General features: G+C 43.0%; 1 protein-coding gene across 1 annotated transcript in view; it reads left to right on the forward strand.

Annotated features, from left to right (window-relative positions):
• TEX10 (testis expressed 10) overlaps positions 1–24,066 on the forward strand; it is a 124,980-nt gene that overhangs the window by 50,971 nt on the left and 49,943 nt on the right. Inside the window, exon 9 of the mRNA XM_075921592.1 lies at positions 4,390–4,567. Within this exon, the coding sequence (XP_075777707.1) occupies positions 4,390–4,567 (178 nt within the window). The remainder of the gene's footprint in view (positions 1–4,389; positions 4,568–24,066) is intronic.

Below are 24,066 nucleotides of genomic sequence, written 5' to 3' on the forward strand. Positions count from 1 at the left end.
CAGGCTGCATTTCACTTTGTGAAAGTGATTCCTTCTGTTTATTGAAGTTGGTAAAATGTTTTGAGATGTCAGGATGAAAAGCCCTATATAAAGTATTTTTATCTTTTTATAATAATTTCTCCATCTATTCCTCTGTTCTTCAATATTAGGATTTCCTGCAGAAATAATTTCTTACTGCAGTATTGTTAATTCCTAGGTTTTTTTTTTGTTATAAGTCTTGCAATATTTATTGTTGTTTCTTAAAGCCACAACTCTTAGGCTACATCTACACTATCGCAGGGATCGATGCTCTGAGATCAGTCCAACAGCAGTTGATTTAATGGGTCTAGTGAACACCTGCCAAATTGATCGCAGATTGCTCAGCAGCAAACCCTGGTACTCTACCCCTGATGAGAAGAGTAAGATAAATTGATGGGAAAGTTTCTCCTGTAAATGTGCCCTGGTGTAGACCTTGCAGTAATTCAACCTAAGGCCTTGCATACACTATGAGATAAGGTTGAATTTATTAAAGTCGATTTTTTTAGAATCTGATTTAGTAAAATCCAAGGCTCGTGTCCCCACTGTGCACAACAATTCCGGGTAGTTCGAAGTATCATGTCCCTAATAGCGTGGCTGCTGTCGACTTTGATCATAATGCACCGTGGGTTGCTTTCCCACTGTTCCTGGAACCCCTTTGTATTTTTGGTTATGCTCCCAGTACAAGCTGGGACCAAATCTGTACAGTAGGTGATTCTGGGTACATGTCATCAGTATCCCATCATGCACTCGTCTTTTCCCTCCCTTCCTGCTTGAAAGCATCAGCAAAAGTCTTTTCACTTTCTTTTTTCCCCCCTGATTACCCATGCAGATGCCGTAGCAGGGTAAGCATGGTACCCATTGTAGAACCTGTTCAGCAGCAAAGTATTATGGCAGTCTTCTTAACCATGGTGAGGCCGATAATGGAGTATATCCAAGGTCTGCCAAAATGAGGAAGAATCTGAGGAGACCATGAACATGCTCTTCTGGGAAATATTTGAGTTGAATAACTAGCAAATGCCACCGGCATTTGATCCTCTTGATACAGTAGAACGCCAATTCTGGTGCCGTGAGACAAACACATAATGGTGGTACTGCATAGTGATGCAGCTATAGGACGATCATCGGTAGCTACAAAACTTTTGCATGCGTAAGGCCACTTTCGTGGAATTTTGACAATTGCGTACCTCATCCCTGAAATGCAAGAATACCAGAATGAAACCCACTCTGATACAGGCAGTCCCGGGTTACGTACAAGATAGGGACTATAGGTTTGTTCTTAAGTTGAATTTGTATGTAAGTCGGAACTGGTACATATTGTACCCCAGGTGTCCCCGATTCAGCCGCTGCTGAAACTGACCAGCGGCTGACTACAGGAAGCCCGAGGCAAAGCTGCTTTGCCCCGGGCTTCCTGGAATCAGCCGCTGATCAGTTTTAGCAGCAGCTGACTTGGGGACACCTGAGGTAGAGCAGCTGGGGTGCTGCTAGGTTGGTCCTCGCCGCGCCGAGGTGCGGCGCAGCGGGGACCAACCCGGCAGCGCCCCAGGTGCTCTGTTCCAGGCGTCCAGATTCAGCCGCTGTTGAAACTGACCAGCAGCAGCTGGATCAGACACGCCTGGGGCAGAGCAGCTGGAGTGCTGCTGGGTTGGTCTGGTAGCGCCGACCCTTGGCGCGGCGGGACCAACCCAGCAGCACCCCAGCTGCTCTTGGGGACGCCTGGGGCAGAGCACCTGGGGTGCTGCTGGGTTGGTCCCGCAGCGCCGCTCCTCGGCGCTACTGGACCAACCCGGCAGCACCCCAGCTGCTCTATCCCAGGCGTACCCAAGTCAGCCGCTGCTGAAACTGACCAGCGGCTGATTCCAGGAAGCCCGGGGCAGAGCACCTCTGCCTTGGGCTTCCTGTAGTCAGCCACTGGTCTGTTTCAGCAGCGGCTGACTTGGGGATGCCTGGGGCAGAGCAGCTGGGGTGCTGCTGGGTTGGTCCAGTAGCGCCGCACCTCGGCGCTGTGGGACCAACCCGGCAGCCCCCCAGCTGCTCTACCCCAGGCGTCCTGATTCAGCCGCTGCGCCCCCCCCCCCCCCCAGCAGACCAGGGAGACGCGGAGCGGCTTTTCTCGCCACGGAGGACGTGAGCGGCGGGACCGCGGTGCGTCTCGGCGGTCCCGCCGCCAGCGTCCTCCGCAGCGAGAAAAGCCGCTCCGCGTCTCCCTGGTCTGCTGGGGGGGGGGGCGCTAGCTCCGTGTCTCCCTGGTCTGCTGGGGGGAAGCGCCCCCTGCGCCGCTGGAGGCGGTGACAGTGGGGGAGGCACCCCGCACTAGCTGCGTGCCCCCGCCTCCCCCGTTCGTAACTAGGGGTCCGACTTAAGTCGGACCGACATAACCCGGGGACTGCCTGTAATGGAAAAATGACTGGCAATAGTCTTGTGGAAGCTTGCAGTGCTCGATAGCTGGGAATCAATTTGGAGTGGGAAAATTTACAGTGAAGTCTGTTGTAATTCAAGTAGCCAAGGCAATCAGTGCCCTTCTGCTATGTAGGGTAGTGTCTCGGGAAACATGCAGGACATAGTGGAGGGCTTTGCCATGATGGGATTCCCTAATTATGGTGGGATGATAGATGGAATTCATATCCCTATCTTGGCACCCAACCACCTTGCCAAAGAGTACATAAACCACAAGGGGCTACTTCTAGATGGTGCTGCAGGTGCTGGTGGTTCACAAGGGCTGTTTCACCGATATCAGTATTGGATGACTGGGAAAACGCATGATGCGTGCATCTTTAGGAACTCCTGCCTCTTCAGAAAACTGCAAGTGGGAACTTTCTTTCCAGACAAGAAAATTAATATTGAGGTTTTGAAATGACAACAGTGATCCTTGGAGACCCAACCTACCCCTTGCTCCTGTGGTTCATGAAACCGTACACAGGCAGCATGGATCACAATAAGAAGCAGTTCAGCTACAGGCTGAGCAAGTGCAGAATGGGGATAGAATGTGCTTTTGGATGTTTAAAGGGAAGGTTTCACAATCTACTAAGGAGATTATACCTCAGCAAAAGCAACATTCCCATTTTTGTGGCAGCCTGCTGTGTGCTCCGTAATATTTGTGAGCATAAGAGGAGGAAGTCTTTTGGTAGCAAGAGGGGTCAAGGAACAGGGCCGTACCCAGTAATTATGAGCAGCCAGACACCAGGGCAATAAGATGATCACAGTGTGGAGCTCTAGAAAGCAGAGAGGCTTTGAAAAACAGTTTTATGAATTGCCAGACCGTGATATGAGAGTTATGCGTGTTGCTCTTAATGAGATTCCCCTATATTAAGTGTGCTTACCTATAAAGCCCCATCCCTCCAACACAAATGTGTTTTTATTTAGGGAACACAGCAGAGATAGAAAAGGAATTCAGGGCAGGAGATTTGGGTATGTGTATGATGATAGGTTTGAGGACAGCCATTTGCTCCAGGGTGCAACCCTGGGGACTGAATGTGAGATTGCCCTTGATGTTACCCTCTTCTTTCCTCTTCGTGTTCTAGGGCCTCTAGGAGAGGAGACTAGGAACTTGGAGAGGAGGGAATATGGCTCTGCCAGGGCTGCCTGTGCATGTAGCTGTCTTGGAAGGCCGCCGTATGGTTCATCACATCCACCCATGACCATCAAGACTTTCATAATTTTTGAGCTGATAAACGATATTTGAATGCTTGGGTTAGCAATATTGGACCTTTGAAGATGTATCTAAGCTTTTGCTTTCTAAAATAGTAGTATCCTTATGATTGGGAAGAAAACCTTCTAAGTGTGAACGAAGTATAGACTTAATGTATTATTTCCTTCAGTCTTCAGAAGGTCTGGGATTTTTTCTGTGCACGCTTGAATGGGAATTTTGTATAGGGGATTACACTTATCCAAACATAGACAATTTAAAAGGAAGTGGTTACCAAAACCCACATAGTTTCTTTATGGATCTTTCTGACAGTTAAGCAATGAAGAAAATTCATACAGATATTTTACTTCACTTAAAAATACAGATATTTATAAAATGCTTTGAAGATGAAAAAATGTATTATAAAAACTTGGTAATGTTAATAACTTTTAACTACTTATACTTACAATCATCAAGAGCCCAGTGGCCTTCCTAATTTCTTTTCCACTTCCTGCTTTCTCTGCCACTTTGTCCTTACAGATGAACTACTTGATTGGTTTGCCTTCACATTTGTGAAAATAGTCTCTGGTGACCATCCATTTGCAAAGAGTCCTAGAATTAAGGGGACAAGTCAGGCTTTGGTAGATTAATCAGTCTTCACCATCTTATTTAATATTGGGGAGGAGGGGAAATGTTTTCATACTTGACAGTGTTTAATTCAGTTTTTGTGTACCTTTTTTAATATTTAGATCCACTAGATGGCACTCTGGTTCTTCTTCCACCAGAGTCACAGCAACGTTTAGTGCAGCTTGTATACTTTCTGCCATGTCTGCCAACCAACTTACTTTGTTCTTTAAGTCGCTGCTGCATTATGGGAAGAATGTCTTCAGATCTAGCTGCCACTCTCATTGGGATACTGCATATGAGGTAAAATGTCCCGTTAGTAAGCTATGCTTTTGTTTTCTAATTTAGTATTTTTTTCTTAAATATCAAGTTACTTTATGCAGTTCTCCATGTAATGATTACACTTCTAGTTTGTAATTGTTTTTACAATGTTTATAAACAATTAGTAGTCCTAGTAATTCAACATGTAAGGACCAATGTCATGTGACCCTGCAGAGTCAGGAATGGGAGCCTGATGGCCTTGTCAAAATCATGTTCTCAGTTCTTTGCTTTGGTCAAGTCCTTCCACCTTTTCCCCCTTTTCTTGTCTTTTCTCTGTTATGAGCTGCTACCTTTGCTCTGCCAGTCATGACAGCTGCCATTTTCATTTTGTTGGTTCTCCATGGGCATATTAACATACTCTGGTTTACAGTAAAAGTCTCTGTAATCAATCTGTGTAGTTGTATCCTGCCGTTCTTCAAACTCCTTCTTAAGATGAATGTCTAACATGATTACAGTGGTAAATAGCCTGATACTGACTCGACAGATTATTGATAATTAATGTCTTGTTGTTAATTGCTTCTTGCCTTGAAAGATCCTCAGAAATCTAGCTTGAAAGTCATTGGATGAAATTTTGGGCCCACTAAAGTCAATGGGAATATTAATGGGGTCAGTATTTCATCCATGATATTTTAGTGTATCTTTTTATAAGAAAGGTTATTTATGGGTGTGACAAAATGGGAATTTTAAGTAATTTTTAAAAGTTTATATTACTTACATGTGCCTCAGTTTCCTGGGTATTGTTACCCAGGGGTGGAGAATGAATGTTTGCTCTTGGTGTGTGGTCAGGGACATACCTATGAATGGTGCCTAGTTGTCTGAGCTTGAATGAATCCTTGGAAAAGGACTGGCTGAGGCTGACTATGTAGTCCAGTGATACTAGCAACCAAGGGCCAGCGGTACATAGGTTTTTCTCACCTCTCAGCAGGAAGTTGAATAAACATCATTCAGCTGGAGAACAAAAGACTAGAGAGATGTGGGATAAGAGTTGGCTGCTGGAAGGAGCTAAGGTTCTCATTTGGGGTCTGATTAAGAAGATCAGCTGGAGAGACAGAGAAAGCTTGAACCGTGGGGTTGGCTATCTCAGGGCTAACTAGATTGGTCTATGCTTTTACCTTTAGTTCTCTATGCAAATCTATCTATGCTGTGTTCCAATTGACTAATAAACCCTACTATTTTGACAGTGCTATTTGAGTGTCACTGCAAATACTTGATGAGGTGCATTAATTCCTGAAGAATGTACAAGTCTACAAGGAGAGTCTCAGTTGGACTCTCTGATCAGAGCTTGTGGTGTGAAGCTGAAGATCTGGAGTCCCAGATCTTTGGGTATAGAAGGTGGGAGGCCACGTGGCCTGCCTTAAAGGAAGAGCTAGACCCTGGGGGCTTTGGCACACTGAATAGTTTCTCCAATAGACTATTCAAAGCTAGGGAGAAGCACCAATTATGTAAATCTGTAACAGAAGGTATCTTTAAAAATTTCCCCCGCCTCTGTGGTTGCACTCCAAATAAATAAGATCTAGGTAGAGGATTGAAAACGTCTTACAATTAAAAAAAAAAGTCTAAAACTTAAAAAATAGTTTTCTAAGTAAAGTGTGTGGCAAATAACAAAATGCATAATGGTGGTGTGTGTTTGTGTTGGGGGGCGTGTTAAAATGTATTAGTACTAATTTAGGATAATCTGAAAAATTGCTTATGGATTCATCACTAGTGTGATGCCAATAAAAATTGTTGTACACTGTATTGTCATGTATTATAATGATAAGATCAAGACCCTGTGCAATTAGTGGGAAGTTAGAAATAAACTTCTGTGGCAAAGCCCATAGCCATGTTCTGGAAGTTCAGTGGCAGCCTCAATTTCAATAATTGCTTCAATTTGAAATAAAGGGAAAAATGAATAATGGAATGAGGACAGTTTTCCTTGTGTTTATTTTGATATTAAATAAAATTTACTTTATGCTGTCTTAATTTTTCAGTGTGTGGCAGATTTTTGTGTTAAACGCATTACTGCATTCTGGAAGTTGTCAGGAAGCTTGAGATTTTGGCAGCTGGGTAGGGGACAGTTGGTTCTTTTGGCACCTAAGAAGGCGTGGGAGGTAGTTAAGATTTTTGGCACCCAAGAGGCAGTTAAGACTTTTGGCAGTGGAAAAGTAATGCATCTAATCTACCCTTCCTTTCTGTAGGCAGAGGCAAAGAATGATTTTGAAGTTATGGAGTTTGAGGCCATATAGGGCTTTGAATTTCTAGTGTTCTACCCTAGTGATCCTTGACTGAAACTAACTAACCTACTGCTGTCCAGTCCAGTATTTCTCATTTAAATCAGCAATTATGAATAAGAATATTAAATAGGATATTTTTACTTAAGGCACTAGTAGTGAGCAAGTTTACAAAATTGACATTTAAATGTGATTAGTATATTGGAATCAACACCCAACTGAGGTGATTGTGACTATGCACAACTTGTTTTGGTCTGTCTGTGGATTCAGGGTCTTGTCTACAACTACATATTATTAAATTTAAAATATTTGATTGTTGGTACTACCAGGGCAGCTTCATGGATCCTAGCAGCAGTGAGAAATCTGCTCTAGACATTTTACCACTTTTTTGCTTAGATCTACTCTGAATAGAGTTAGACAAGAATGGTGGTCAAGGCATCAGCAGCTAGACTATTTCAGCTATCTTTGCTTCCCCTTGTTGGAAATTTTTTAGGGGAAAGAAAAGAATATTGTTTGGTAAAAGCAGCCAGAAAGAAGACACTGTGTTGGTTTACAGTCAGGCCCGTTGAAATGAGGAACTTACCAAGATTTGAAAATAATTGGACTCTTGTGAATGATGGGAACTTTGGAGACTTAATTTTTTTAGAGGGTATATGAATTTCAGTTCCAGGGCATAAGCCAATCTCTAATGGATGCAGTGGCTTATCTACATGCAAAGTTACATTGGTGAGAGGGTAAAGTATGATTTAAATCATTATAACTCTGTGTGAGGCACTTATCATTCCAGAACAAGAATGCCTTTTCTCAGTTTAGTTTATTACTGCGGAAGCAGTTTAAACTAAACTGGAAAAAGACACATTGCAGAATGTGTGTCCACATGGGGACTTATACCAGTATAATTATGATGTCTTAAGTATACCAGTGATATATATGTAACATATTGCTCAGACTAGCCTTAAGAAACTGGCCTTGTGGGCAGATTAGTGAATAATTGCCTGTTGTAAGTGCCAAAACCAGCACATTTGAAGCATCTGGTGTTGTCTGCACTTAGAAACAGGATACTATTCTAGGCAAACCGTTCTTTGATCTAGTAAGGCAATTCCTACCTTTATGTCTACATTAGGAAAAATCACTGCTAAAAACTCCCTCTGTAACCATTTTTGAAATCATGCAACCGCTAATGTAGATTGGAACAAACCTTTTTCAACTGGCTACAGAAAACCTTCCAGAGAGAATTAAATTATTCTTATACCCATATATGTTATCAATTAAACTTTTTTCAATATCTGTTTTAAAAGGCCCATCGTGGCAGACCTCTGTTTTTATCAGAGTCAGTTTTCCTCTCTATATATGTAACACCTTTGTATTTAGCAAGTTTTCTTCACAATAAAAAGGGCTAAAAGTATTGTTTAAAAAACTAAAACATTAAAACTCAGACTGCTGCACAGTTTGATATTAAGAGCTCGGTCCTGCATCATATTTTGTAGCAATAGAATTGTGGAATACTCGTATTTTCGTTATACAAATTTATATAAATCAATCTCTCCAGATCCTCCAGTATTCTGTAAATCTTGGATTGCAGCTAGATGGCACTGTTTTGCTTCTATTCATATTCTGTGGGGATACGTTCTCATACATAAGTTTCTCAGAGTCCAGACAACCTGTTTATCTGTCAGACACTTTAAATAAATCATATTCATCAGTACCATTGACTCATTGATATATTTGATAATTGTGTTTGTTGTCTTGAAGAGACTTTCCTTTTGGTTATCCCTACACTGCAAGTCTCATTACCTATATGTGTGTATATATTCCAAGAAACACGCAAGAATATATTCTCAGACAGTATAACATTAGAGTTAATGTTGAAAACAAATATTTTGGGTAAAAATTTAAGGTATTATGCTGTCAGAAATAGGATGTTTTTCTAAACAGACAGTATAATTTAGGATAAAAATATTACAGGAATGTTGTAATTATCCCCAAAACAAGCATTATAAACCCAAGAATTGCAGGGATGTATGTATTAGACTTAAAAGAAAAAAAATATGATATGCAAATTTTCTGTTAAGCTATCCAAACAGCCTCAGCACCAGAGTGACCTGCAGCAATATACACAAAATTATAATTAATGAAATACACACAATTATAATTAATTGGAACTGATTTTTAAAGACTTTAGAAAGTTTTAATTTTTCCCCTCATGGAGTCACCACAGGAAATCAGTCCACCTTTCTGGAAAAGAGTAGCTTTCTGATTCTTTTGGGTGTCAGAAAGAAGCATCACAAGGAACAGATGGATGGAGAAAGTGGCTACTTTTGCTAAGGGCAGCATGGCTTTAGTCATGCTCAGAACAATGAAAGATGGTAGAACCTTTTTGAGTTTCTTGAAAGGAGAACATTATTTGACCTCTGGAAAAACTTTTATTGGAATTTCATCTCTTTATTTTTCTGAATCTTTTGATTGCACCAAATTGCAAGAATCTTTGCTAGTTTTTGTGTAAATTGTTAATGCCTGAACTGAGATCATTCGAGAGAGAGCATTTGCTTAATTTTTTAGAGTAAATTTTAAATAGATTCTTTAGCTCCCAAATTAATGAGTTTACTTGTAAATTCTAGGAAAATTAATTCAGTAATCATCAAAGAGTGAGTCATGTAATTTTGGGGAGCGTATGCTAGATTCTTTGCATATAATTAAGTGGTTGAATACCTGATGTAAGTTCAAATCTCAGCTGAACCGTAACAAAGGAGCTCGAACTGGCAACTCCAGTTCATTGGGGGTGTGTGCGTGTGCGTGTGTGTGTAAAAATAAAGCCTTATTCTACTACCAGAGATTCACCTAATATATTTCTCCTATCCCTGGAGTGAATGCCTCACCATATATATATGGTGAGGCATTCACTCCAGGGATAGGAGAAATATATTAGGTGAATCTCTGGTAGTAGAATAAGGCTTTATAGCCAGTAGTAGAAGCTCCTGTAATTCAAGTTAGAATAATATTTCCATTGTAACTGCTCTGCCTCAGTTTCCTCATTTTTAAAATGAGCATAAAATATTTTTTACTTCACGTGGGTATTTTAATGCTTAACTGGTTAAAATGTTTGAAAGATATTTTTGTTCTGTAACAACTATACTTTTTTTAGCAGACTATGGATAACTTAGGTAAATAAGTTTGTGCAGGGGGATGTAGGAGGATTTTTTTAAAGTCATTAGTATAGAATCATAGAATCGTAGGGCTAGAAGAGACCCCAGGAGGTCATTGAGTCCAGCCCCCTCCCCAAAGCAGGACCAACCCTAACTTAATCATCCCAGCCAGGGTTTTGTCAAGCTGGGTCTTGAAAACTCCTAGGGATGGAGATTCCACCACCTCCCTAGGTAACCCATTCCAGTGCTTCACCTCCCTCCTAGTGAAATAGTTTTTCCTAATAACCAACCTAGATCTCCCCCACTGTAATTTGAGACCATTGCTCCTTGTCCTCCCATCCGTCACTACTGAGAACAGCCTCTCTCCATCCTCTTTGGAACGTTCCTTCAGGAAATTGAAGGTTGCTATCAAATTCCCCTCATTCTTTTTTTCTGCAGACTAAATAAGCTCTCATCCTTCAGCCTTTCCTCATATGTCATGTGGTCCAGCCCCATAATCATTTTGATTGTCCTCCACTGTACCCTCTCCAATGTGTTCACATCCTTCCTGTAGTGGGGAGGCCTAGAACTGGACACAATACTCCAGATGTGGCCTCACCAGTGCCGAATAAAAGGGAATAATAACTTCTCTAGGTCTGCTGGCAATGCTCCTCCTCATACATCCTAATATGCCATTAGCCTTCTTGGCAACAAGAGCACACTCATATCCATCTTCTCATCCACTGTAATCCCCAGGTCCTTTTCTGCCAAACTGCTACTTAGCCAGTTGGTCCCCAGCCTGTAACAATGCTTGGAATTCTTCAGTCCTAAGTGAAGAACTCTTCATTTTTCCTTGTTGACCCTCATCAGGTTTCTTTTGGCCCAATCCTCCAATTTGTTTAGGTCACTCTGGACCCTATCCCTGACCTCCAACATTAGTAATTGTCTTCTGGTTATGAAAGATTTTCTATTCACATTTTTCTGATTAAGTGTTGTTCTTAATATGTTATCGTTTATATGTTAAAATGTGTAACTGGGTGTGTATGCAGCACTATAGAATTAACATAGCTGTTGGAATCTTAATGTTTCATTTTCTGACTTTTTGTTATTTGAACTTTCTAGGTTTAATAAGTGAACACGCAATCCTGTGCCTTTGGCTTTTTTACTATATTTTAATGCAGTATATTTAAGAAGGTGAATAAGTAATATTCAGAGGCATTCTAATATGATTTCTTTAAAAAAGTTAGAATAATTTGAAACGATAATCCTTATTGTGACGAGTTCGATCACCGAGGTCCCCTTGGGATGCTCACCTGGTTTACTGATCATTCTGCTGAGCTGATCTGCTCTCTTTCTGACGTGCCCCACCATCCGGTACTGCTGGGCCAGAAGCTCTGGTCTCCCTGAACAAAGACACAGAGTTGGGGTAACAGCCCCTGAAGGAGAGCAACACAGATACTCAGCTCAGCTCTGGGAAGGCTCAGTTATAGGGACTTGCCAACACCCAAGAGCACATTCCTCAAAAAAACTAAAGCTTCAAATAAATTCATCACTTGGTATACAAATTTCACACAGTGAAAGCTCATAAAGATGTTTGTTCTCTTTATCAGTGAAAGAGAGATATAGATGCCTATGGCACCTCCCACATCCTCCCTGGTTACAATTATTTACACTGCACTTGATGATAAACAAAAGTTTTTATGAAGCATATAAAGTAGGGATTAAGTGATTGCAAGTGAAAACAGAATAAAAGTAAATTACTAAAATAAAATAAACAAAACATGACAATTAAGCCTAATAGAGTAAAAGAGATTGTACTTGTTCTAAATAAATTCCTTCAAGTCAGAGATGATTTTTTCTCTGTCCTGGATCTAACAGCTTCTTGAGGTTGTCTTGGTGTAGGAATGTAGTTTTCAAAAGCCAGCTGAACTACGTTGATAGTTTCCCATTCCTTAAATAGAATTTCCCTAGCGTGGGATTATTTTGTTCAACTTTCCCCATCTCGATGGAAAAGTACCATTCAAGATGGATTACAGCATTAGATGGCATAATCATTTGTCTTTGTAGAATCAAACGGAGTTTGGGCTTACATGAAATACAAAGACATTCACAAATCATTGTCTTGAGCATTGGGCCATTAAGCTTCAGTTGCCAGCAATGGCTCTCACTAGAAATTCTAGATTAAGAAGCAGGTTTGTACTTCATATTTTTAATTTAACAAACCAGAATGATATATGAACACAAATAAAATACAGACATTCAGGAGATCACAGGCCCTTGAATGATAGGTTACTTGACCTGTTTTGCATAAAACGTATTTGAGTTGTGCATATTCATATTCAAAAACTTATTTCCATAAAAATTTGTAGGTGAAGTGTCATACTTCAGTTATGATTTCCCTGGCTAATGATTTTTTTTTGTCACTTGGGCAGCATTGCAGTGTTATGTTACTGCATTTTTTTCAGCTAGAATTAGTAACTCTAAGTGCACCAATGAATTGTGTACACTACTTAAGATGCTGCAGTATTAAATCTGTGAAGAGCTGCATTTCCCTCTTCTTTACCATATCCAGAGATACAAATAAGGAAAAAAATAGCTTTATTATTTAAAAGCTACTTTTTATTTATGAGTTTTAAAATTTTTTAGACTTTGGAAACACACCCATCTATCCCTGGAAATTATTATTTTACTACTTTGAATTTATTCAGAGAATTACATGAAAATATTCCTAAGAATGAAGTGCACATAAAAACCTGCATTAGAGGAAAATATATCTGCTCCATTGTAATGCTATATATGGTCTTTGTTAATGACATCACGTTAAAATTTTCTAAAATTTGAAAGAAACTACTTCACTGTACAAATAATGAATGGTGGGAATTAGTGTCACTGTCTTTTGGAGGTGGGAAACACACAAACATAGTCTGATGGGCCATTTCTTATTCCTGATCTTCCTCTCCCTTCTTGCTAGGCTGCACAGAGAGTTGGTATGACTGTGGCCCTAGGGAATGAGAAGGACCTATGTCTGGACATAAAAAACCCCAAAACTTCTATAGCTCTGTCTGCCTCCTCTCCACATGGGGCATAGTCTGCGTTGGGAGTTCATGAGGCAGTGGAGGTTCCCACAGCTTTTGGGACAGCTATCTTCTCATCCTTGCTAGTTATCACTATGAATGGGCCTCCTACATATTGGCCCTTTTAAGTGTCTTGGTTGCTTTTCACACAGGGATGAATTCAGTCCCCAGCTGGTACATCATGGAGACACTGGGCATGCTCATTACTCTCTGGTATCACTGGGAAACTGGAGTTTCAGAGACTTTGTGACCGACATCTTAACACCTTCTTCAGTAGCAAGCAGGCTGTATTTCTGTAAAGACACGGGGGATCACTGAATATCTGTTGGCTCTACAACCAGAGGTATTTTGGCATTGTAGAAAGTCTTAAGTGTCTTTCAAATATCTTTTCTCAGAATCAGTTTTACTTCTGTTTTCTTTTGCAGTCCTTATTAGATGATCTAGACCCTTTGATGCTATAGTTTGAGTTATGGACATTGAGAGAGAGAAAGCATAGGTAATCAGAGAGCTGGAGCAATGATTGATAGACATTAAATAAAAAGCAGAGAAAGGTTCCAAAAGTAGAATGAATAAATCAAGAATTACATGAAATTAAGTGAAATTAAAACCTTTGAAACCATTCAAAACCTCTGGACAAAATGACTAATATAAAGCAATTCTCCAGAAAATTGTCCACATTTTTCAGCTCTTGGTGTCATTAATATCACCTTGCCCAGAGGCAGTGCACAGTTCTGCTTACTTGTTGCAGTACAAGGACATATGATAGAAGAGCTTTTTCTCCTCTTCCCTCAGTTCCTACTTTTCCATTGGTTGAAGCTCAGAATAGCAAGTCCGATGCATTGATGTTTAAAAACATTTTCCAGTTTAGTTGGATTTAATATTTCAGGTTGTGGGTGTGGTGTGTGGTGTTTTTTTTCTTTTTTTGTAGCTTTTGATTTTCTCTTAGTCTTTTCTATCATCTGGTCTGAAAATGGCTACCTTATTGGACCAGTATAGTAAGTGTTTAATATACAGTGGAGATGAGCTTGATTGGCCTTAAAGATCTTCAGGTTGATGACATTTTGCACTTTTATTACTTATTGTTGGCTGAAGAAGTAGTAGACCCATTAGCAATATTTAAAGTATAGTACAGGCAGTCCCCAGGTTACATACAAGATAGGGACTGTAGGTTTGTTCTTAAGTTGAATTTGTATGTAAGTCGGAACTGGTACATATTGTAGGGGAAACTCTAGCCAAACATTTCTCCAGAGCTCAGTTTTATTCTCCCACACCTCACTTCCCTCAGTCCTTTATTCTCAAGCTGAGGTGTCTGCTGAGAAAAGCTGCTCCGCGTCTCCCTGGTCTGCTGGAGGGGGGGGAGGCTAGTTTTGCGTCTCCCTGGTCTGCTGGGGGGAAGCAGCTAGTGCGGGGTTGCCTCACCCCGTTTGTAAGTAGGGATCCGATGTAAGTCGGATCCATGTAACCCGGGGACTGCCTGTATATTAGTTGTCCTCTGGTGTCCTTGCTGTATCATGTTGGGACAGTTTGCATGATCTAACGATCCTCAGTCTGTGTTGACTGGGGCATTTTTGCCCCTGGCAGGTTCAACCATACTGGATTGGTGTGGGAGTGCGGGGAGAGCGGAGAGAGGTAGACAAAATGGGCAGCGTGATCTTTGAGGCTGTGGGTTAGGCACCGGGCTAACAACTCTGTTCCCCTTTGCCTCCCAACCCCCCCAAAAAGATTATGCAAACAGCAGTGTAGAAATCAACCATTACTGTGTGTGATGATCTTCAGGAGTCAGTGATCCATATGACTGCCGGTGGTGAAAGCCGAAAGGAAGCCACTGGCATGAAGACTAAAGTGCTCAATTCCAAGACAAAAAACAAACTTGTTTTTTGGAATGTATGGACAGTATAGAGAATGGAAGTTAGTTCAGGTTACAGTAGAGATGAGATGCTACAAGTTACAATGAGATGTTTGTCAGCAATCAGGAAGATTAACAAAATCAGGAAGTTTAACAACAGATTTGGGAGAAACTTTACGGTATTCTGAATGGGATGATGGATAACACCATAAGAGTGTTGCCTTCCTTTTGAAGAAAGGAGAGGATCATTTCCTGCTTGAATGGTAAGAAATAGATTGACCATAGATTGATTAATGGAAAATGGTGATGATCATTGACAGACGTGGAAAGGAGAAGGGTTGCAGATGTTGGCAATGAGAGCCACTGTGTGACAACTTCCATCAAGCTAACACTGAGAAGTATGGATCCATCAAACAAGGGACATAGAGGTACTTTGACTGATGTTCCTGTGGGAGCTCCAATTTTGGTGTTTGTTCATCCCGGTGCCACAAATCGGAATTTTCCCTAGCACTAGATGGGCTGACTGTGCATGTGCACCAGGCGCCTGCCAGTTCCTTTGTTGTTGCCCTCAGTCGCTGATGGAGCAAGCTCCTCTCCTCAGAGAATCTAGTCAGAGAAAAGAATATTGATTGTTAGTGTAGTAGTTTAGTCTGTTAGTTAATTCATAGTTAAGTAATATTGTTTGAATAGTTCTGTTCTTCTTGTTCGTGTTTACAAAAAACAAATAATTGCTGCCGTCAACAGCTGTGAAGGCGGCCACAGCATTTAAAAAACAAAAAAGACAAAAGGCAACAGGCATGAGGACAACTCCTCTCATTTGAATTGAAACACACAACAGAGAATCTCTCCAACATCATTGCAGCATCGCCTGGTTTTAAAAATTGCGATACTTATTGCAAGCCCGTGCCCTCTTCAGATGGGCATTCTTCCTCCATTAGGTGCCTGGGAGAACATAAGAACAGCCGTACTGGGTCAGACCAAAGGTTCTTCTAGCCCAGTATCCTGTCTGCCGACAGTGGCCAGCACCAGGTGCCCCAGAGAGGGAGGACCGAAGACAATGATCAAGCGATTTGTCTCCTGCCATCTCTCTCCAGCCTCTGGCAAACAGAGGCCAAGGACACCATTTTATCCCCTGGCATAATAGCCTTTTATGGACCTAACCTCCATGAAATTATCTAGCTTCTCTTTAAATTCTGTTATAGTCCTAGCCTTCACAGCCTCCTCTGGCAAGGAGTTCCACAGGTTGACTACACGCTGTGTGAAGAAGAACTTTCTTTTATTAGTTTTAAACCTGCTACCCATTAATTTCATTTGGTGTTCTCTAGTTCTTCTATTTAGGGAACTAATAAATAACTTTTCTTTATCGGCCCTCTCCACACCACTCATGATTTTATAGATTTCTATCATATCCCCCCTCAGTCTCCTCTTTTCTAAACTGAAAAGTCCCAGTCGCTTTATCCTCTCCTCATATGGGACCCGTTCCAAGCCCCTAATCATTTTAGTTGCCCTTTTCTGAACCCTTTCCAAGGCCAAAATATCTTTTTTGAGGTGAGGAGACCACATCTGTACACAGTGGGCGTACAAGATGTGGGCGTACCATAGTTTTATACAGGGGCAGTAAGATATTCTGGGTCTTATTTTCTATCCCTTTCTTAATAATTCCTAGCATCCTATTTGCCTTTTTGACCGTCGCTGCACACTGCGTGGAAGTTTTCAGAGAACTGTCCACGATAACTCCAAGATCTTTCCTGATTTGTCGTAGCCAAATTAGCCCCCATCATACTGTACGTATAGTTGGGGTTATTTTTCCCGATGTGCATTACTTTACACTTATCCACATTAAATTTCATTTTCCATTTTGTTGCCCAATCACTCAGTTTGGTGAGATCTTCTTGGAGTCCCTCACAGTCTGCTTCTGTCTTGACTATCCCAAACAGTTTTGTATCATCTGCAAACTTAACTACCTCACTGCTTACCCCTTTCTCCAGATCATTTATGAATAAGTTGAAAAGGATTGGTCCCAGAACTGACCCTTGGGGGACACCACTAGTTACCCTTCTCCAATCTGAAAATTTACCATTTATTCCTACCCTTTGTTTCCTGTCTTTTAACCAGTTCTCAATCCAAGAAAGGACCTTCCCTCTTATCCCATGGCCATGTAATTTACACAAGAGCCTTTGGTGAGGGACCTTGTCAAAGGTTTTCTGAAAATCCAAGTATACTATATCTACTGGATCCCCCTTGTCCGCATGTTTGTTAACCCCTTCAAAGAACTCTAATAGATTAGGAGAGGCACATATACCTCAAAAGTGCCCCCATTGTTCAAAACTAATTGCTAGAACATGCCAAGATAGGGAGATGAGACTCTGCATGGTCCTTTTTGATAAGGTGATTCAATTCCCCATTTGGCCCCTATCAGGGCCGAGAAACAAAGAGCCACTTCCCCTTGCCGGGCTTTTCCATTAGGAAATGGGCCTCAATGGCATGGTCTACAAAGCTTACTTCATCCAGCCGTGTCAGCGCTGGGGATAATCTGGGGACATCTGGCACTGGGCTCTCCCATTCCAAAAGTGCTGCGGAACTGAAGCCACAGCACGGGGTGCCATCGGTGCCAATTGATGGCACTTCCGGACTGGTACCAAGGAGACCACAGGAACTGGAGATGTAGCCTCCTACTCCTAGCACTGTTGGTACCATCCGAGGCCTGTGCAAAAAGAAATAAGCAAACAGCCTGGCCTCCTAGTCTGGAACTGTTAACATTCTCTCTGGCACCATCATCTCCATCACCACCTTCACCGATGCACTTTGGTACTGGACAGGCTGGGCGTACTCACAGGAGACAACATAGATCAGTCTCCCCTCATCTTTCACCATACCATGTATCTTCCCGCGGTGCCGTACGTAGACAGATGCCGTACTCTGACACCATCAACACACACCACTTTTCACAAGGATTACAGGTGTGTTTTCTCTTGTGGGAAAAGAATTTCCAGAAGATAATATTATGAGAACCACAGGTATAGACACTCTTACGACCATTCATCCCATTGGATGGCACAGTTCCATTATTCACCTTACTCCAGGCACTGGTAACACTAGTTTTTTCTATGCCAGCCCATAGGTGACACATCACTCCACCTTGTCCAAGTACTTTTCCTCCCCAACAACCTTAGTGTGAGGAGAGACAAATATCTGAGTGTGAGGAAAAACAACCTGATGCCTTTCCCACTGACCAGTCCTCCTTGTCTTCAGATGAGGTTGTGATCCTGCTCACAGACGGTTCCTATGATTTACAGTAGCATCAGAACATTTCCAGTATCGCATTCTGCCCTTTGGCCTCTCGCCTGCGTCTAGGGTGTTTTCGAAGACATTAGCAGTGGTCACAGCATACTTACGGTGATGGTATTGTAATCTTCCCTTATCTCGATGATTGCTTAATAAAAGGCCAATCCCTTGTGAAAGTATGAAAAATGACAAATACAACATTATTCAAATCCCTTGGGCTCATCATCAATGATCAGAAATCCACGCTTCAGCCAACACGGTCTCTGGATTTCATAGGCTCTCGATTAGACTCTACTACAGCATTGGCCTACCTACCAACCAAAAGGTTCTAGGCGATACAAGATCTTGTTGCTGTAGTCACCATGAGCCATATGGTGCTAGTACTTATCTGCCTCCAACTTACAGGGTGCATGGTAGCAACAACATGTTTTGGGACCCGTACTGTTCAATATTTTCATCAATGATGTAGATATTGTGATAGAGAGTATGCTTATTAAGTTTGCAGATGATACCAAACTGGGTGGGGTTGCAACTTCTTTGGAGGATAGGGACATAATTCAAAATGACCTTAGCAAGTTAGAGAAATGGTCAGAGGTAAACAGGATGAGGTTTAATAAAGAGAAATGCAAAGTGCTCCACTTAGGAAGGAACAATCAGTTCCATACATACAAGATGGGAAGCGACTGTCTAGGAAGGAGCATGGCGGAAAGGGATCTAGGGGTCATAGTGGACCACAAGTTGAATATGAGTCAACAGTGTGATGCTGTTGCAAAAAAAGCAAATATGATTCTAGGTTGTATCAACAGGTGTGTTGTAAGCAAAACTCGTGAAGTCATTCTGCCGCTCTACTCTGCACTAGTTAGGCCTCAGCTGGAGTACTGTGTCCAGTTCTGGGCGCCACATTTCAAGAAAGATGTGGAGAAATTGGAAAGGGTACAGAGAAGAGCGACAAGAATGATTAAAGGTTTAGAGAACATGACCTATGAAGCCAGGCTTCATGAACTGGGCTTGTTTAGTTTGGAAAAAAGAAGATTAAGGGGGGACATGATAGCGGTTTTCAAATATCTAAAAGGGTGTCACAAGGAGGAAGGAGAAAATTTGTTCCTCTTGGTTTCTGAGGACAGGACAAGGAGTAATGGGCTTAAAGTGCAGCAGGGGAGGTTTAGATTGGACATTAGGAAAAAATTCCTAACTGTCAGGGTGGTCAAATATTGGAATAAATTGCCAAGGGAGGTGGTGGAATCTCCCTCTCTGGAGATATTTAAGAACAGGTTAGATAGACATCTGTCAGGGATGGTGTAGACGGAGCTTGGTCCTGCCTTGAGGGCGGGGGGCTGGACTCGATGACCTCTCGAGGTCCCTTCCAGTCCTATTATTCTATGATTCTATGTGTAGTACACTATGCAGGACTACCTTTCCAATGCCTCCAACATTGACTGGCCTCTATATATGCCCCAGCAAGGCACAGTGTCCAGAAATACATCTTCCTTCCCCCAACATGGTCGATTCTCTCAAGCAGTGGGTCTACCTACACAGTCTACTAGTGGAGGTCCCATTCCACTGAGATTAGTCCATAGATGCCTCACTCCTTGGTTGGGGTGCACATTTGGATGGGCATCTCACTCAAGGTCGATGGTCTGCCAGAGAAACAATGCTACATACAAATCTTTTGGAATTGAGAGCAGCAGCCAACACGTGCAAGCCCTTCTGTATAGGCATTTACAATACCACTGTCAGGATACTTACCGACAACATGACAACAATGTAATATACATATTGTCAGAGCGGTGTCCATTCTCTGTATGCCAAACTGATACATCTATGGAATTAGTGTATCCGCAACAAAGTGACCTTGATTGCATCGTACCTACTTGGTATCAAAAGTGTCACCGCGGAAGCATTGAGCAGGCACTTTGCACCAGACTGTGAGTGGGAGTTAACATTACCAAGTACTTCAAATCTTCTGTCTTGGGGATTTCCCCAAATAGACCTCTTTGCCTCCTGCAAGAATGCCAAATGCCCACAATCTTGCTCCAGGGCTGAAGTGGGCCTAATCACTAGGGGGCACTTTTCTCCTCAACTGGAGAGGACATCTACTCTATGCATTCCTACCAACCTCTCTCATCCCAAGAGTTTTTGAGAAGAACAGCAGAGACAGGGCAATAGTAATACTCATAGCACCCGTCTGAGCCTGACAGTTTCCCTATCTCTCAGATGTCTCTCCAACCACCCTATCCTCTCCCCAAACGCAACGATCTATTGAGTCAGAACAACAGCGTTCTGTTGCATCCCCAGCCCCACGTTCTGCGCTTGACAGCTTGGCTCCTTATTGGTTCCAAGAATCCAAAATGCTCTGCTCGGACTGCATTAAGAAAGTGTTGATGCATAGCAGGAAGTTCACCAAATGCTCCCATCTATCTTCAAAAATGGCACAGATTTGTGTCCTGGTGAAATACTCAATGACTTGATCTATACTCAGTACTGTAACATGAAATTCTCAACTATATCCTTTTCTTAAAGAAATCTGGTCTAGCCCTGGTCTCGGTTAGAGTTCATCTGGCAGCACTCATCATCTTTCGCCACATGATAGATGGCTTCTCAGTATTTGCGCACCCTACCATGATGAATCTGAGGAACTGTCCCGGTTTGAAGTGTCATTAGAGGAGGTTTTGGAACAAATAGGAAAAACTTAATGTTAACAAATCTCCAGGACCGGATGGCATTCATCCAAGGGTGCTGAGCTATTATCTGTGGTTTGTAACCTATCCTTTAAATCGGCTTCCGTACCTAATGACTGGAAGGGAGCCAACGTGACACCTATATTTAAAAAGGGCTCTAGAGGCGATCCTGGCAATTACAGACCGGTAAGTCTAACTTCAGTACCGGGCAAATTAGTCGAAACAATAGTAAATAATAAAATTGTGAAGCATGTAGAAAAACATAATTTGTTGGACAAAAGTCAACATGGTTTCTGAACAGGGAAATCCTGTCTTACTAAACTATTAGAGTTCTTTGAAGGGGTTAACAAACATGCGGACAAGGGAGATCCAGTAGATATAGTATACTTGGATTTCAGAAAGCCTTTGACAAGGTCCCTCACCAAAGACTCTTGTGTAAATTACATGGCCATGGGATAAGAGGGAAGGTCCTTTCTTGGATTGAGAACTGGTTAAAAGACAGGAAACAAAGGGTAGGAATAAATGGTAAATTTTCAGATTGGAGAGGGGTAGCTAGTGGTGTCCCCCAAGGGTCAGTCCTGGGACCAATCCTTTTCAACTTATTCATAAATGATCTGGAGCAGTGGTCCCCAACCATTTGAGGTTGCCAGGCACCAGGAGGCGTGGCCGTTCACCCGCCAGGCGCCAGAGAGCGGGGACACTTGCACACCTTGGGGCGGGGCCCCCCCTTGCGCGCCCGGGGGTGGGGCCCCCCCTTGGCCGCATGCCTGGGAGCGGGCCCCCCCATAGCCATGAGGCCGGGGCCCCCTCCAAGGGCCGCACGTCCGGGGCCGGCACTCCCCCCACCCCCAAGTACCACACATCCGGGGTCGGCGCACCCTGAAAGCGCCCGGGGCCGGCGCTCTCCCCCCCAAGCACCGCGCGGCCGGGGCTGGCACTCCTCCCCACCCGCAAGTGCCGCGCGCCCGGGGCCGGCGCACCCTGCAAGTGCCGCGCGCCCGGGACCGGCGCTCCCCCAATGCGACACGCACCCAGAGCACGGGCGGCCAATCCGCGGCACTCCCAGGGCCGGCACTGACCGTGCGCCGTGCGCCCGGGGCCGGCTCCGGCACCGCGCATGCGCCACGTGCCCGGGGCCAGGCCAGGCCAGCCCTGAGCACTTGGCGGGCGCACACAAATGCGGGCACCGTGTTGGGGACCACTGATCTGGAGAAAGGGGTAAGCAGTGAGGTAGTAAAGTTTGCAGATGATACAAAACTGTTTAGGATAGTCAAGATAGAAGCAGACTGTGAGGGACTCCAAGAAGATCTCACCAAACTGAGTGATTGGGCAACAAAATGGAAAATGAAATTTAATGTGGATAAGTGTAAAGTAATGCACATCGGGAAAAATAACCCCAACTATATGTACAGTACGATGGAGGCTAATCAGGAAAGAGATCTTGGAGTTATCGTGGACAGTTCTCTGAAAACTTCCACGCACTGTGCAGCGGCGGTCAAAAAGGCAAATAGAATGCTAGGAATTATTAAGAAAGGGATAGAAAATAAGACCCAGAATATCTTACTGCCCCTGTATAAAACTATGGTACGCCCACATCTTGTACGCCCACTGTGTACAGATGTGGTCTCCTCACCTCAAAAAAGATATTTTGGCCTTGGAAAGGGTTCAGAAAAGGGCAACTAAAATGATTAGGGGCTTGGAACGGGTCCCATATGAGGAGAGGATAAAGCGACTGGGACTTTTCAGTTTAGAAAAGAGGAGACTGAGGGGGGATATGATAGAAATCTATAAAATCATGAGTGGTGTGGAGAGGGCCGATAAAGAAAAGTTATTTATTAGTTCCCTAAATAGAAGAACTAGAGGACACCAAATGAAATTAATGGGTAGCAGGTTTAAAACTAATAAAAGAAAGTTCTTCTTCACACAGCGTGTAGTCAACCTGTGGAACTCCTTGCCAGAGGAGGCTGTGAAGGCTAGGACTATAACAGAATTTAAAGAGAAGCTAGATAATTTCATGGAGGTTAGGTCCATAAAAGGCTATTATGCCAGGGGATAAAATGGTGTCCTTGGCCTCTGTTTGCCAGAGGCTGGAGAGAGATGGCAGGAGACAAATCGCTTGATCATTGTCTTCGGTCCACCCTCTCTGGGGCACCTGGTGCCGGCTGCTGTCGGCAGACAGGATACTGGGCTAGATGGACCTTTGGTCTGACCCAGTACGGCCGTTCTTATGTACCACAGAGAGATTCATCAGGGGCTTGTACAACTGTAACCAACCATATAGGGCATGCGCACTGATGTGGAATCTTGAAATGGTGCTGGATAGTCTTACCCAACCCCTGTTCAAACCAGTAGCTACTTGTCCTCTATCGGTGACGACTACCAAAGTGGTCTTTCTACTATCCATAACGTCGACCTGCAGAGTCAACAAACTGGCAGCTCTCATGGAGATACCACCATATACTATATTCAGTAATAAGAATGTGATTTTGAGGCCTCCCCCTTCCTTCATACCGAAGGTGTGCTCTGATTTCCACGTTAATGAACCCATTGTTCTTACATCCTATTACCGTAAACCGCACGCATTGTGACAGGATGCTATTCTTCATAACCTGGACATGCGCAGAGTACTTGCCTTTTATATAGACGGAACCTGATCCTTTTGCTGTCACAATTACTAGTCTCCATAGTGGAATGCTCCAAGGGCGAGCCAGCTTAATTGCAACACATATCAACAAGACTCCTAGTTTCTTGCATCAGCCAATACTATGCACTGCAAAACAAGCCATTTCCTCCAGTGCCCAGGGCTCACTGCACAAGAGCCATAGCACCATCCACAGCCTTCCTGCAAGGAGTTCCCCTCTGTGACATCTGCCATTCGGCTACATGGCTCTCAAACCATACTTTTATGAAGCATTATGCTATCTCTCAACACCTCTCTAATGATATATCAGTAGCCTCTGCATTCTTATTATCAGCTATGAAATGGTGACTCCAAGACCCATTTATTTTGTGTTTTTGAGTACAGCTACAAAGTGACCAACGGTGGAGCACCCATGGGGACATCACTCAAAGAAGAGGAGGAAGTTACTTATCTTGTGCAGTAATGACGGTTCTTCGAGATGTGTGTGCCTTTGAGTTCTCCACTATCCACCCTCCTTCCCACTTCGGAGGCTCTGTTCTTCACTTATTTTTTTCAGATACTTGGTTGGACACGAGGAACTGGCAGGAGCTGGACGTCGTGCGTGAAGAGAAAGGTGCAAACAGCA

The sequence above is a fragment of the Pelodiscus sinensis genome, chromosome 2 (assembly GCF_049634645.1).
Source record: "Pelodiscus sinensis isolate JC-2024 chromosome 2, ASM4963464v1, whole genome shotgun sequence".
Classification (NCBI taxonomy): domain Eukaryota; kingdom Metazoa; phylum Chordata; order Testudines; family Trionychidae; genus Pelodiscus; species Pelodiscus sinensis.